This window comes from Equus asinus, chromosome 1 (assembly GCF_041296235.1).
Source record: "Equus asinus isolate D_3611 breed Donkey chromosome 1, EquAss-T2T_v2, whole genome shotgun sequence".
Classification (NCBI taxonomy): Eukaryota; Metazoa; Chordata; class Mammalia; order Perissodactyla; family Equidae; genus Equus; species Equus asinus.
Genome location: NC_091790.1, coordinates 199466604 through 199482505, shown reverse-complemented (window position 1 = coordinate 199482505; position 15902 = coordinate 199466604). Strand labels below are relative to the sequence as shown.

At 38.3% G+C, this 15902-nt stretch overlaps 1 protein-coding gene across 1 annotated transcript in view; it reads right to left on the bottom strand.

Moving 5' to 3' along the window:
* The window catches only part of CNTNAP2 (contactin associated protein 2), a 1870188-nt gene that overhangs the window by 1066233 nt on the left and 788053 nt on the right, over positions 1–15902 (bottom strand). The window contains exon 4 of the mRNA XM_014858430.3: positions 10767–10914. Within this exon, the coding sequence (XP_014713916.1) occupies positions 10767–10914 (148 nt within the window). The remainder of the gene's footprint in view (positions 1–10766; positions 10915–15902) is intronic.

Sequence of the window (15902 nt, the reverse complement as noted above, 5' to 3'; positions counted from 1 at the left end):
GTTACTTTTAATTCACAAGGGTGATAACTGCCATCTTAAATATTTGCTCTTCTCTCTCTAGCTAAGCTAATTTAAATAGGTGATAATTAAGACTAACAACTCAAGAATAAAAGCTAATAAAAGAATCTCTTAGTATATCAGTGTTTTAAATTTTACTTCTTACCTTCCATTAAAGAGAGATTATAAGTGAAATGTTGATGGACTGTATAACCGTAACTTTCACTTTAATACTCTTTGCAATCACCTAACATATATAAAGATTAACATGTACGTAAAAAGTTAAACTATCTCAGGAGCTGAGATTCCTTGAGGAAATGCACTGACTGAGGCTGGTCAACTTTCTGCACCAAAAATGCAAAGAAAGCTTAAGTTGTGTTATTTGCAAGCTGTCCTTAAATGAGTGTATTACGAAGTTCAGTCCTTTAAATTTTCCTATTGGGCTTGCGGGATGTGCTATACTTTTGAGATATTTTTCTTGCTGAATATCTCCTTCTATATGTTCTTCGACTTCTGATGAAAGTAAAAGAAAAATGCTCGAGAGCAGGACTGCATTTGAACATCAAGAAGACAAAAGTCATGATTACAGAAAAACTACACAACAACTTTAATGCAGACCATGAAGACAATGAAATTGTTAAAGATCTTGTTTACTTGCTTCTGCCATCAATTTAAATGGAGACTGCGGGCAAGAAATCAAGGGAAGATGGAGACTTGGAAGACAGCAGTGAAAGAACTAGGAAAGATCATCAAATGTAAGGAGGAGTCATGAAAGTTAAGGCCAAGACTATAGACACCCTCATATTCTTGATTATTACATACAGGTACGAAAGCTGGACAGCGAAGGAGGCTGATAGGAAAAAGAACCCTGATTCATTGGAAATATGGTGTGGGAGGAGAGCTCTGTGGATACCCTGGACCGCCAGAAAGACCAACAAGTGGGTCCTAGAGCAAATTAAGCCTGAGTTATCGCTGTAGGTAAAAATGAGAAAACTGAGGCTGTCCTAGTCTGGGCACATCAGGAGAAGGCAGGATTCCTTGGAAATGACAATAATGTTGGGAAAAGTAGAAGCCAGCAGGACGAGGAAAACCAAGTATGAGATGGACTGACTCCATACAAAAAGCCACAGGCATGAGTCTACAGAAGCTGAGTAGGGCTGTCGAGGGTAGGACATTGTGAACATCACTCATTCACAGGGTCACCAGGAGTCAAAGTCAACGCAACAGTACATAACAATAGACATGTTCTTAAAGTAAAAATTGTGGGCCGATTTTTATAATCATTAGAATCTACAAAATAATATTTTCTGTAGGCCATCACTATAATCATAAAAAGTCCTTGTGTATGGAGTGGAAGAAAAGAATTAAGTAGAGGAGAGAGGTATGGAACGTCAGAGAGGCAATGCTCTTAATTGTTATGCAGAATTTCTAGGTCTGCAATTAACTCACTTATCCAAGTCACATAGGCCGGTGGATTTCGGTTTCCTGATTAGTAAAACAAGGGATTGGGCTGGGAAGTCTCTTGGGAACTTTTTAGTTTTAAAGTTCTTGTAGAATATACATATGGCTCTTTGTATTAAGCAAAATACTTTATTTGTAATCTGTGCTGAGCATGGTTATTTTTCATTATTTTATTTTCTTCAACCAATTGTCATAACATATGTACGCTTTGTTTTAATATGTTTATTTTTCTTAGAAAATTACTCCAAGAAAAGAATTTTGGACTAATATTTACAATACAAAATATATTCTCTCTTATTCCACAACAGAAGTATACTGTTATTCCTAAATCAGAACTGCAAACACGGATATGATTACATGTTATTCTGTAGCCATAATTTTAGTTTGCTTTAAATCAACATTGTTGATTTTATATGTGAACTTAACTTTGAAAATTCTTGAGAGTAAATTTAAATTTTGATTTTTTTAGTAAGCAATACAATGTAAATCTAACTCTAAATCATTAACTTGCTAAATATTCCTCCAAAATATGATCTAGCTGCCATTTGTGACTGTCTTGTACCTGAGTAGAAAGTTACATTTGCCATTTTTTCTCATTGAACAGACTCAACAGTAACCATCTTCAAAGTAAAAGAATTACACCCGATAAATTTAATTAAATGCTGATAGCATGTATCTCTGTAGACATGAAAAATGAGAATGCAATTCTTTGTTTTTTACACTGTACATTCCCTTTCAATGCAAATGTCACCCTCAAATGTCAATCCAGGAATGAGACCCACTGAGTATATACACTATATAAAATGATAATGCCTTATTATCTTTTAATATCTACACCTTAACATTTACATTGTCAAGGAAGGACCATGACACAAACGATCCAGTATATTTTCCACCATTTCAAAAATATCAGACAGCTGCAAGAATGGTAAATTGCCGCGTTATCACCACCAACGTGAGCCACAATTAGACACAGAGAAATAGTCTATCACGAAGTTTTCCAATTCCACGTTGAAATATCAACTACTTTTTAAATAAGTGAAGAATACTACATGAACTTGAATCTAAGTGTCATTTCTCTTAATGGCAAGAACATTTCTGGTTATAATATATCCAATTTATTTTTTTGTATCTAATTGTGTACAATTTAAGAACACAGCACGTCCTGCATACGTAATACACTAGCATGACAGTTTTAATTATCTCTTTACCATGTGTAACTTGGCTTGGATAGCTATTAAATCTATCTTTTATATTGATTTACTTTTATTTTCACATTAATCTGGATATAGAGTTCAAATTAATTAGTAGGAATGTGATACTTTTTCCTCTGATGATAAGCAATTTATATATTTAACCCATGAAGCAGCCTCATAAATTGTGGTTTAAAGTAATTTTAAATAGAAATAACACAAGTTCTAGAAACATTTGAATTAGAAAAAGAAATACTGAGTTATTTGCTTTATATGCCTCTGTTGGAATATCTATTAATATATTCAGTTTAGCAATTATTTCAACATTCTCTAGGCCCCCAGGGCACCATTGGATATGATGCAACTGAATCATACCGTGTACCACCAATGAAAGAATCAAGACGGCATCAAATAGTCAATCAATTTTCATTGAGGGAATAAATTAGGTCTGTATCATTCTCATCTGACATTAGTTCAGTTCAGCAAACATTAATTGTGCACAGGGAGTCTGCTAATTAATTGAATACCAATGATGAGTAAGGTGACTTTGAATGCCCTCTCCCCCGAATATCTTACAGTCTGCCATAGATTGGAATGTTTTGATAAATATTCCATTGGAAATATTCACATAGTGTAATGGGAACAAAGGAATAAAAAGATGTGCTTCATTCTGGAAATTCAGAGAAGTTTTCTCATTAAAAATTGCTTCTCAACCGAATCTTGGAAAATGAGACAGATTGGTTAGGTAAAGAACGATGGAGAGGGCATGGCAGTCGCAGAGGACGTCTTCGATGAATGCTTGTTAAAGCGGGTCATGTATTGGGAAACAGGAATAGTTTGTTTCAGTGGAGTAGAAAGCACGACATGGAAATGATAGGATGTTAGACTGCAGAGGTAATAGGGAGGGTCCTACATTTCAAGCTAACATCTTGGACATTATAGGCATCACAGAATTATTAAAGTGTTTGAAGCACAGATGTGATATGGCCAGATTTGCATTTTAGATTAAAAATTAGCAAAATTTGGGGCCAGTGGTTAAGTTCAGAGCACTCCGCTTCCACAGCCTGGGTTCAGTTCCCCAGGCACGGACCTACACCACTCATTGGCCATGCTGTGATGGTGACCCACACACAAAAAGTAGAGGAAGATTGGCACAGTTGTTAGCTCGGGGCAAATCGTCCTCAGCAAAAAATTAAATTAAATTAAATTAGCAAAATTCTTTGCAAACAGAATTCAACAAATGCTAATGGATTGATGAATCTGAGTCACAATATATTGATTCCCAATCAAACAATAACTCTTTTACCTCACGTGTGTGTGTGTGTGTGTGTGTGTGTTTGTGTGTGACGAACACAAAATACAAGTATCTGGGACTCTTTTATATTATGTAAATTAAACATCTAATTTAAATAGGAAAACACGGGTTGACTTCCAGAACTGTTTCTGATTTCTCTGCTCAGCTAAACTGATCTAAATAGAAATTCTTACTAATTTTAATGAATATATATTGTACTGGGTTGAATGATGTTCTCCAAACATTCACATCCGCTCAGAAACTCAAAATGTGGCCTTATTAGGAAATAGGGTCTTTGCAGATGTAATTAATTACTTTAAGCTGAGGTCATACTGGATTAGGGTGCATCCTAAGTCCAGGGACTGGTGTCCTTATAAGGACATGTGAAGATACAGAGACACACACACACAGAGGGAAGAAAGCCATGTGAAGGCAGGGGTAGACATCGGAATGATGCAACCACAAGTCCAGGAATAGCAAGGATTGCCAGAAACCACCAGAAGCTCAGGCAGGGGCGTGAAACAGTTTCCTCCTCTGAGCCTCCAGAAGGAACCAACCCTGCTAACACCTTGGTTTCAGACTTCTGCCCTCCAGAACTGAGAGAATAAATTTCTGTTGTCTTAAGCATCACAGTTTGTGGTCATTTGTTAAGACAGCTCCAGGATGCTAATACATATACATGGCAGTATCTCTTGCCTAGGCAGCAAGAGAGCTATGGGACTTAGTCTGTGGCCCCTATAAGAGGATATTCTTGGAGGCTGGCCCAGTGGCGTAGTGGTTAAGTTCGCGTGCTCTGTTTGGCAGCACTAGCTTCGCAGGTTTGGATCCCGGGCCTGGACCTATATACCACGCATCAAGGCATGCTGTGATGGCATCCCACATACAAAATAGAGGAAGACTGCAACAAATGTTAGCTCAGGGCCAATCTTCCTCACAAACACACAAAAGAGGCTATTCTCATCAGCACAGCGTGAAAAGAAGGAAACGTCCTCCCTCTATTAGTATTTGGCTTCTCCTGATATGTTTTTTTTTCCCCCAGCCTGGCACTTATTTTCCACCATGATTTGCATTGGGTGACATATCCAGACTTTATTAATTATTCATCCAAATTGAAGGCACGTGTGAAAATTACTTTAGTTGCATGTATCCTGGTTTCCCAAGATGCTTACCTTACCCTTATTAAGACTCTGGTTAAAAGATAATTCAGTATTTGTCATAAAATATGCTCACTACTTTAATCAATACACTGTGTTGGGCTTTTGTGAAATAAATGTGCGAGTATTGCAGCCATCAATGATTTTGAAAAATTATTAGACTGAGACTTCTCCCTTCTGCTTCATGCAGTCCCTTTGGTACAGAGTTAAGAAGATTAGCATCGCTGTTTGGGGAGACGGCTTACTGAGGCAAAAGACATGGGCCATAGCACTAAATTTTAAAAATAACAGCATGCACTTGTTCCAGCTAAACTTGAGGGAAAACCAAATGTAGAGGGAGCAGAATAATTTTAAATGAGTTTAAATTCACTGGAATTGGAATTCATATTATCGTGAAGACAAGTCAGGAAACAAAAACAGGGGAAGCCCTAAGGCTCCAGAGCAGCGGCTTGGAACTAAACTTCTCCGCCTGGAACAGAGTGAACTTCCTGCTTTCAACCTTGAGAAGTACCTAATTTCTCAGACGACAAAGCAATCCTGGAAAAACTGCATCGAGGAAAGATCACAAACACAAGGGGAACCGCAGTCGGCCTGCACACCGATAGAGGCAGTGCTCTTCCTGGAATTTCTCCCTCTCTAGTCCTTCTGGCAAATTCTGAAGAAAAAGGAGCACCTACAAGCCCATGCCCTAACCTGCAGGTTTAAGACAGATCTCAGATAAAGCCTCTAAGGGGTTTCTAGAAAGATGAGAGAATGCATTGCTCTCTCCCAGGAGCAATGCAAGCCCAGTTTCTCCTAGCTGGACCCTGGACTGCACAGTATTGCTTGTCCTCAGAGGGCAAAATGGGAGAAGGTATCTGATCCCCATTTCCCTACTCAAGGATTCATGATTCCCTTTCTCCTGGAAAAATCAAACAAAGCCCTTAAGGCAATAGTCCATTAAGTTTAAGAAAAATAGAGGGCCATCTTCTAAGGGCGCACGCCAGCCTGAATTCCAGCATAGGAAACTTTAAATCACAGGAACGTTGAGAAAGCTGTCCATAACAAATGTTTTTAATATGTTTTCTCCCCTAAAACATGTATATTTTTCTCAGAAAGAGATAAATATAATTTGCATTCTTCAAAAATAGACAAATGAGAGATAATCTGGACATTGGTTAGAAAAATGGCCTGGTGAGGGATCTGGTTAGGTGCTAAATGACTAGTCATCAAATTTTCAACAGTAAAGACACCTTCCAGGATGATTAAATTGTTGTTTTCCAAACTGAAAAAAAAAAAAAAATTAGAGACTACCATTTTAAAAATTAATGTCATAGATTGTTTAAATTATAAAAGGACATGGGAGAAAAATAAGCAGCAGCAGATGCTTCGGTTCTTCCAAGCGGCACCATCCAAGATGGCAGCCAGCAGTTGCACTATTTCAATTCAAATTCAAATAAATTAAAATCCAATTCAGTTAACAATTTAGTTCTTCAGCTTAGTGTCTTAGCTACACTGCAAGTGCTCAATAGCCACCTGTGACCAGTGGCTAGAGCAGGTCTAGAACGTTTATATCTTTGTATAAAGTTCTCTTGGAGTGGCTGGAAACAACAGAGAGCTATTCTCTCACAGTTTAGGCAGCCGGAAGTCCTAAACCAGTCTCACAGCGCTGAAATCAACGTGTCGGTAGGACCCTACTTCTTCCAGAGGCTTCAGGGGAGAATCTGTCCCTTTTCTCTTCTAGCTTCTGGCAGCTGCTAACATTCCTTGGCTTACAGCCATATCACTCCAATATCTGCCTTTGCACTCACACTGCCTCCATCTTCTCTGTGGAATCTTCCTCTGCCCACCTCTTATAAAGATGCACATGATGGCACGCAGAGCCCACCTGGATAATGCAAGCTATTCCCCCATGTCAAGAACATTAAATTAATCACATCTGCAAACACTTTGCCTTATAAAGCAACATTTACAGGTTCCAGCAATTAGGACCTGATGGCTCTTAGGGCAATTGTTCAATTTGCTACAACCTACTACAACGCTATTTTACAATTTCTGTTTTACTTTATGTTGCCAATTTATCACTACTCCACTGGCATGTATGGTTTAAATGTTACAGTTTCTCAAAGCAGATGATTTTCCCCCCCGAGGGGCTTAGACACTAGAAATCCAGCTTCCTGTTTGGTTTCAGGTATTTTTCCTTCCTGTCTTGTGACTGCCAAAGCTCAGGCTTGATGGAAGAGCCCATGACAGCACCAACTCACAGCTTTACAAATCTACCTGCAATGATTACAGAGTTTGGTGTCATACTCTGAGCCACACTGAGTCAGAGGACTATGTGCCTTTTGGAAGTGGCTTTAGTCCTAAATTTACTGTGTCTTCTAAAGTAACTTCACTGACAGTGTTGGGTTTCAAATAATTATTTTTAAAGAAAGCCATCTCAAAAATAAGATAACTGTCTGGATATTGTAATGAGAATGAAAAAAAAAAGAGAATTGACTGTAAAAGTTACTAAACAATAGAAAAATAGATAAATAAAAGACAACCCCATAGAAATACGGGCAAGATTCTTGAACAAACCCTTCAAAAAGGAGGCTATATAAATACGAAGTGTAACCTCTTTAAAAATCAGGAAAATAATCATTAAAACTTAAATGAGATATAACGAACCTCCACCAGAATGGCTAAAGCTTTCAAAATAACACTAAATGTCCAAATTTGTGGAGCAACGGGAAGCCTAGTACATTGCTTGGGAGAGTCTAAAGTGATACAATCACTTTAGGGAAATTTTTGTCATTATTGACAAAAGTTGAGCATACAGATATGCGAACTTGGTATTACTCCTTCCTAGGTCTATACGCATAAGAAATGTTCATAGTAATTCTATTGAAATGGCCAAAAACTGGAAACAACTAAAATGTTCATCAACATGAAACTAATAAAGAATTGTAGAGTATTCATATGATAGAAGAATACTACTAGTGAAAATGAACAAATACCTCAAATGACAACATGGGTAATTCTTACAAATATTACTTTGAACAAAAGAAGTAAGATGGAAAGTAATACATATTTTGTGATTCCATTTGTATGAAAAAAAAAAAGAATAATCTATGGGGATAAAAATCAGGTGAATTTCTAACTTTAAGAAGTAGTAATAGCTGGGAAGGGGCCCAGTGGGTGCTTCTGAGGTGTCAATATGATTCTTTGTTGACCTGGTGGTGGTCACAGGGGTGTTCCTTTTGTTGAATTAAGGACTAGAAAACAGAAGAGCGGTGGTGGGCTCTGGTCTTGTACCAGATGGAGGTTTCCCTTTCAGCTCTATCATTTGGGCTGTGTGCCTCTGGGCAAATTTTAACTTTCACTGTTTTTATGATAATCTGTACTACCGGATTAATTGTCCCACTTTGTCCCTCGGACTGTTTTTATCTTATTCATTGTGGTATTACTAACATTTAGCATACTTCATGATCCATAAAAGGTGCTCAACAAATAATTGTTAATAAAAGAAATTGCATCATGGTTTCCATGAAGAATATTACATGTTTTTCATTTATGGAAAGCTGAACATGCTCCTTAGAAAATTTGTCAAGCCGACAAAAATACCACATTGTGTTTTGGCCTTCCTGTCACGATGCTGACAACTGGAATATGTGTGAACACAGGGTTCTGTGTCCGGGAAGACCCAGAACACATAGTAGAAAGGACCTGAATTTAGATTAGAGCTCATTTTAAACTTCTCTTGAAGAGTTAACATTTTCTCTTGAAGATCTAATTCTCCAGAAGAACTAAACCTCTCTCTCTATTCATTATATTTGCTATAAAAAAAGTGATGACCAATAAAATAAACTCCTGTAGAATTTTTTTCCTGAAGAAGATTCTTCCTGAGCTAACATCCATGCCAATCTTCCTCTTTTTTTTTTTTTTTAGTATATGGGCAGCCAGCACAGCATAGCTGCTGACAGAGGGGTGCAGGTCCAAACACAGGAACCAAGCCTGGGCCACCCACTGGGAGTATGCTGAACTTAACCACTAGGCCACCAGGGCTGGCCCTATAGAATTTTTTTTTTTTTTTTTGAGGAAGATTAGCCCTGAGCTAACTACTGCCAATCCTCCTCTTTTTGCTGAGGAAGACTGGCTCTGAGCTAACATCCATGCCCATCTTCCTCTACTCTATATGTGGGATGCCTACCACAGCATGGCATGCCAAAGAGTGCCCGGGATCTGAACTGGCGAACCCCAGGTGCCCGAGAAGCAGAACATGCGTGCACTTAACCACTGCACCACTGGGCTGGGCCCCCTATAGAATTTTTAAAATGAACTCCATGGCACCTTTGTAGTAACCAGCTCAGTTTTCACTTAATGTTGCCCATGAATTAATAAAATATGATTTTGTCTTTATAACTACTATTTTCACCAATCTCTGCAACTAAATTCAAACAGAGATGAAGGATTTATGTATTTCTTATTACAAACTACCAAAAGTCTGATTAATTTTAAAAAGCTTGTCAATAGGGCATTTGCCATTTCCTGGTTATAGCGAGCTTTTATTTTCATGGGTCTCTGGGAAGGGGTAGGGGGAGTCTAACAGGAGACTGCTTGTGTGAAGCTGAGATCCCAGTTCTCTGCCCTCTCCATAGCCAGCATCCCTCTGCCCCCAGCCAATGGGAGGAGCAGGAAGAAAAATTTCCTGGGAGGAGGGGAACATATTTTACCAGAGAATTCACATTCTAACACAGGCTTTCACAAATAACATGTTTGCAGATTGAATCTATACTACCTAGGGGCCTCAAAAAACCTCAAGCAAACTTTAAAGTAATTCTGGGTTGGTACTGCCTTCATAGAAGCAACTAAGCAAGGATAAATCTTTTCTGGAAGAATCCATCATGACCCTTGGCCTGAAAGAAGTTCCATAGATAAAGTTTGAAGAAACTGAGATCATAGTCAATAGGATGAATAAGCATAAGGATAAGGCTGAGAAGGACAAGCAGATAAGAAGGCTAAGAAGAAGGAAGAAGGGGGAAAAGGAGGAGGAGGAGGAGGGGGAGAAAACAGGCATCACTAGCAAAGATGAACAGAAACGAGAGAGAGCAAACTACAATGCCCCAAATTCACATACTGGAATTATCAGACATACACATATGCACACATATATAATGCATGTAAGAAACACAAAAGGGGAGTTACAAACATGATTAAAGGAAAAGAAACTTTTTAGGTCACCAAGTAGATTTTAAACGGTGCAAATAAAACTTATAGGCAAGTAAAAGATAATTGACATCAAAATTCAGTGGTGGGCTTTAAAATAGTAAAAGGTGTAACTGAAGAGAACTGGAAGGACGTTCTTAAGAAGGTACCCAAAATCCATCACAAAGAGTCAAAAATATGGATAATAGTACAGGTTTCTACTTCTTAAATATTTCATAAAACTTCAGGTAATTTAATTAATAAGCATCGTTGTTTTAGTCTATGGAACAAAACTTACTTCCCAAATCCTTTGCTTAAGGTATTCTCATATTTATGTTTCTGTAAAAATACATTTATAACATACAAACAACCTTATATGTAATTTATATATAAAAGCAGAAGGCAGTTTACTATCAGAGAAAGCAAGTAATAGTAATTAAAAATTACAAATTAAATGAAGATCACAAAATCCACCACAAATTTTAACAGTATGATACTCACAGTAAGAACATCCATAGACTTCAATTCTGAGCCCGATGCGGCCTTCTCCGTTCCAGTCCAGAGGCACCATGCGCACGTAGCGGGCAACAACTGGATGCTGTAAGTCATGCCGAACCACGCTGTCAGAGTTGACGTTCCCAGGAAATGCCTGGGAAAAGAAATGGGATCAAAACATGAGGAAAACAAAATGCTTTAGAAACAACCATGTTCTCTATGTGCTAAAATAAATTCAAATTTTCTTATCCAGTGGTGGGATTTTATATTCTCTACGCCATAAACAATTTGTAAAAAAACTGCTATATGTCCTTTATTTGAAAACAGGGCCAGTTTTAAACGAGGACTAGGCCAAACTTTCCATGGCCCTTCACTATGGAAATATACTCCTATGTTAAAAGGATGAAATGTTATAATGGCACCCACTATAGTATCCTGTAAACATTTAAATTATGAATTCTAGTATCCTGCATTTAAATTACACAATAAACAATTTTTATAGAATCAACCATATTTCTTGCTTTTTAAAAAATCTTCTTTACGTTATCTGCCCATGCCACCATTAGAAATCTGAAAACTTTTGCAACATCAGTTAGGTAAAGAGAATAATTGACTATGTTGCGTAGAGACCCGCGTCTTCTACCTTTCACTGGCATGAATGCATTTAAAGAATTTACAAGTGGATCAGAAACATGCTCATTCCATTTTTCTCATTTATAGAAGATTCTGTCGTAAGAGTGATTTCCCACAAATCTTATTTGATATTGAAAGTTCACATTGTCTATATTTTTTCAGCAGAGAACAAATGGGTTTTCTTTGGCCATGGCTATCATTCACTCAGCAAACATTTATGAAACATCTATCGCATAATAAGTGTTGAGCAGGAAGATACAGGGGGCACCAGAATGTGAGAGCCATAGACACTGCGCTCAGAAGAATTACAACCTAATAACAGGGAAAATGTCAGTATAAAATTATAATTCAAGGAAGATTTAAAGCAAGAGACCATCATATTTTAGAAGACATAAATCAAATAAATGGGAAATATATGCGTGTGCTATTTTAAACATCAGCTCTTTTAATTCTATATCCACATTCTAGCTGGTCCCATATTTGACAACTTGAGTTTTTGTAAAGCTATATTTCATGAGATCCTCTATTTGTTTAAATGATCTCTTAAACATTGAAACAAAAAATTTAAAAAGAACATTGCACTTTTCAATCACAAAAAGATAGAATGTAAGCGCTATATTGCATTGCTAATCTGTTGTATTCTTGACCTGAGGTTTTGAATTTGCTTCTACAGAAAATCAGGAGTTTTATCTTTTTAAAAACTCATTTATAACAATGTTAAAAAGATATAAAATTGATAAGAAGCAAATAAAGAGATCTTTTTAATAGAAAGTATATAGCAGCTTTGAAATGGAAAGCTCTGGTTTAATTTCACACAAGCGTCAAGGCAGTAAATTTGTGGTTTAAGGTTGGTTATCCAATCTTCATTCTCCAGTCATACTCCTGGCTTCCAAAATGCAAACATGTAATGTGATACTTGACACTGTAGGGAGCGTGTTGAAATATTTCCTCAGGATTTAAACTATTTTATGTAACATTTAGATGGCCCCAACAATCTGCATAATGGGTAATGTTTAGTCTGTAACATGTACAATTATATGCTTTGAAAATTGGAATGCTTTTCAGTGATGATTCCCATTGTGTTCTCCTTGGTTCTCCTCAAGCTGCAGGCTACCACTCCTTTTCAAAACAGCCGCGCCCTTCAAGCCTTCACTGGACAGCTACTTGAGCTTTAGGTCTTGAATTTTAACACTTAAATAGAGCATCCTGTTTGTATCTTGCTGACACAATTTGATCAAGAAAAACAGTAAAAAAAAATTTTTTCTTTTTAGGTATTTTTCTAACCAGCTCTTAGCTTTACAAAGAAGCCACAAATCTTACTATTTTATTAAACTGTGGCTGCATTTTAATACCACTATTGGTTGTTCCGGCTTTAAAAGCAATAACAATGAGAATCCCTGACCAAAATCCCCTGAATTAAATCCTTGATTACGTAGAGGTTAATCTAAAATTTATTATCTTAAATAATAATCAACAAAAGTCACCAATTAATTTTAACTTGAGGATCAAATATATGCTTAATGTGGTGCTAGGTGGTGTGTGAATATTAAAAACAACAACGACAGCAAGTAACTCTCTTGGAACCCCATCTCTGAGACATTTGCAGTCTTCTGAGGCCGGAAGGAAGCAAAACACTCTTCTGTGTTTCTCCTCTACTCTCAATACTTCACTTCTGACACCAAATATCCAGGTTTTCCCACACATCAAGCAATTCTCCAATTCTTTGCAGACACCAGCTGGGTGTCCTATAACTTAACTCAATTCTGACACTATCTACCTGGAGACAGAGTCAGATCCCACAGGTGAAGGGTTCAAACCCCCAAGACTGCTACCCCCAACTTCAGATGCCAACCTCAAGTCCAGTTTGTCACCCATGCTTCTGATAGATCAGCTATAAATCGGAGGTTCCCATGACCTCCTCCTCAGATTTCACCATTTGCTAGAATGGCTCTTAGAACTCAGAAAAACAGTTTACTCACTAGATTACTGGTTTACTATACGGGGATATAACTCAGGAGCAGCCAGATGGGAGAGATGCACAGGGCAAGGTGTGTGGGAAAGGGCGTGGGCTTCCACACCCTCTCTGGGTGTGCCACCTTCCCAGGACCTCTACATAGTCAGTGACCTGGAAGTTCTCCCAACTTCAACTTTAGGGATTTTTATGGAGGCTTCCTTATGCAGGCAAAACTGATTAAATCATTGGCCATTGGTGATGGAACTTTCCAGAGATCAGGGTGAGGCTGAAAGTTGGTAACCACATGGTTGGTTCCCCGCCAACCAGCCCTGATCCTGTGGTTATCTAGCGGCGTTCCAAAAACCACCTCAAGTATAAACTCAGGTGTGGCTGAAAGGAGTGTGTTATGAATAACTAAAGACACCCATTTCACCTTTATTTCACTTATCACTTAGGAAATTCCAAGGGTTTTAGGAGCCATGTACCAGGAACCACGGACAAAGATCACAAAATCTATTTCTTATTATAAGTTACTTTATCACAGGCCTAAAATGAAATTTGAAAAAAAGATTGCAAAAGCTAGTATTAAAAGCAACTACAGAAGTGCATAATACGGCTAGTAATTTCAATTATATTTGGAGTTCTATGAAAACTACGTAATCAGAAAAACTCTACGGAAAGAGATAGACCTCAGCTGGACAGGAGGGTAGAATGGTGCTTGGGAATCAAAGATAAAGGGAGTCGGACGCAGCAGAGACCAGGTTGAGCCCAGCACAAAGAAGCAACTCATATCGAGGGTTTAAGATACCCAGAGTCTAGGTGTGATTGTGCTGAAATTTTGTTCCGAATAGGTCATTTCTCTAGGCTTCAATTTTTTTACATTCCTTCTCTCCATATCTCTCCCCAAAGAAAGGGTTGACCAGCTTTTCTGTAAAATCCATTTTAGAACTAAAATTGTGGATTTTTTGAAAACATGAACTAAGCTATATTCAGGGATAGGTAATAAGGACATAAGTCTAATTGGAAGGTCATGGCTGTTTTAACTAGTTCTGTCTGATTATGGACAAAAGAATCGAGCATGCATTTTTTTAAAAGAAATGACAGGGGCTGGCCTGGTGGTGCAGTGGTTAAGTTCGCAGGTTCCGTTTCTCTGCGGCCCGGGGTTCGCCGGTTCGGATCCTGAGTGCGGACATGGCACAGCTTGGCAAACGCCATGCTGTGGTAAGCATCCCACGTAGAAAGTAGAGGAAGATGGGCATGCATGTTAGCTCAGGGCCAGTCTTCCTCAGCAAAAAGAGGAGGATTGGCGGCAGATGTTAGCTCAGGGCTAATCTTCCTCAAAAAAAAGAAAAAGAAAAAGAAATGACAGAATAAGAGCCACGTTCAGGAGATCCTGGGTGGCAGGAGATCAAACTGGGGCAAGAACACTAGCAACAAGAAATTGAGAATTAATGCCAATGTGGTGGGAAAATAAGAAAATAAAAGACAGACATGCTTTCTCAAAAGAAGATGTAATAACCTTTTTAAGAAGAGAGTCGGAAAACAGATAGAAACCAACATATTCCGGGTATTAACATAGAGGCATTGGTGACAGAAAGACAGAAGAAGTCTAGAATGGTGGACACATATTCTACCCCTCTTCAGCAGCCTCTTCTCTTTCTTTGAGTAACAAAATCTAGATTTTTCAAGAAATGTGACCCTTACTCACCTTTTTTTTTTTTTAAAGATTGGCACCTGAGCTAACAGTTGTTGCCGATCTTCTTTGTTTGTTTTTCCTTCTTCTTCCTCCCAAAGTCCCCCAGTACATAGTTGTATATTCTAGTTGTCAGCCCTCTGGTTGTGGCATGTGGGACACCACCTCAGCGTGGCCTGATGAGCGGTGCCACGTCCACGCCCAGGATCCGAACCGGCGAAACTCTGAGCCCCTGAAGGGGAATGCGCCAACTTAACCACTCGGCCATGGGGCCAGCCCCCTCTTACTCACTTTTAATCCACCGAATTCGGAAGAGACAGATGCCACCCTCTAGCACCAGGCGAGGGCACCTACCTCAGTGAGGCTCAATTTTAGCACTTCTGCTGGAATGATTCATTCATTTATTGATCCATTCACTTATTCATTTGCTCACTCAGGAAATATCTGAGAGTCTGCTATGTACCAGATATTGTTCAGATGACTCAGGGTACAGGAGTGAGCAATACAGAGATTCAGTTCTCATGGAATGTATGTTATTAAAGTAGATAGTAGGGCAGATAATAAATAATAGATATATAATGAATATCTATATGACTGACACTGTTATACAGTATGTATATATTTTTATATACTATATATATTAAATTACATATAGAGTATACACAAAGGCCAGAAATGCAAACGCCCTGAGCATACTTCGCATGTTCAAGGACAGAAAGGAAGCCAGTGTTTTTGGAGCACAGGGAGGAAAGGAAGACTGGGGGAGATGTTAGAGAGGTGGAAGCCAGAGCAAGGAGGGTCCTGAGGCCCTGATGATGTTTGGGGTTTCACGGTGTGTTGGAAGGAACTCCATTGGAGAGTT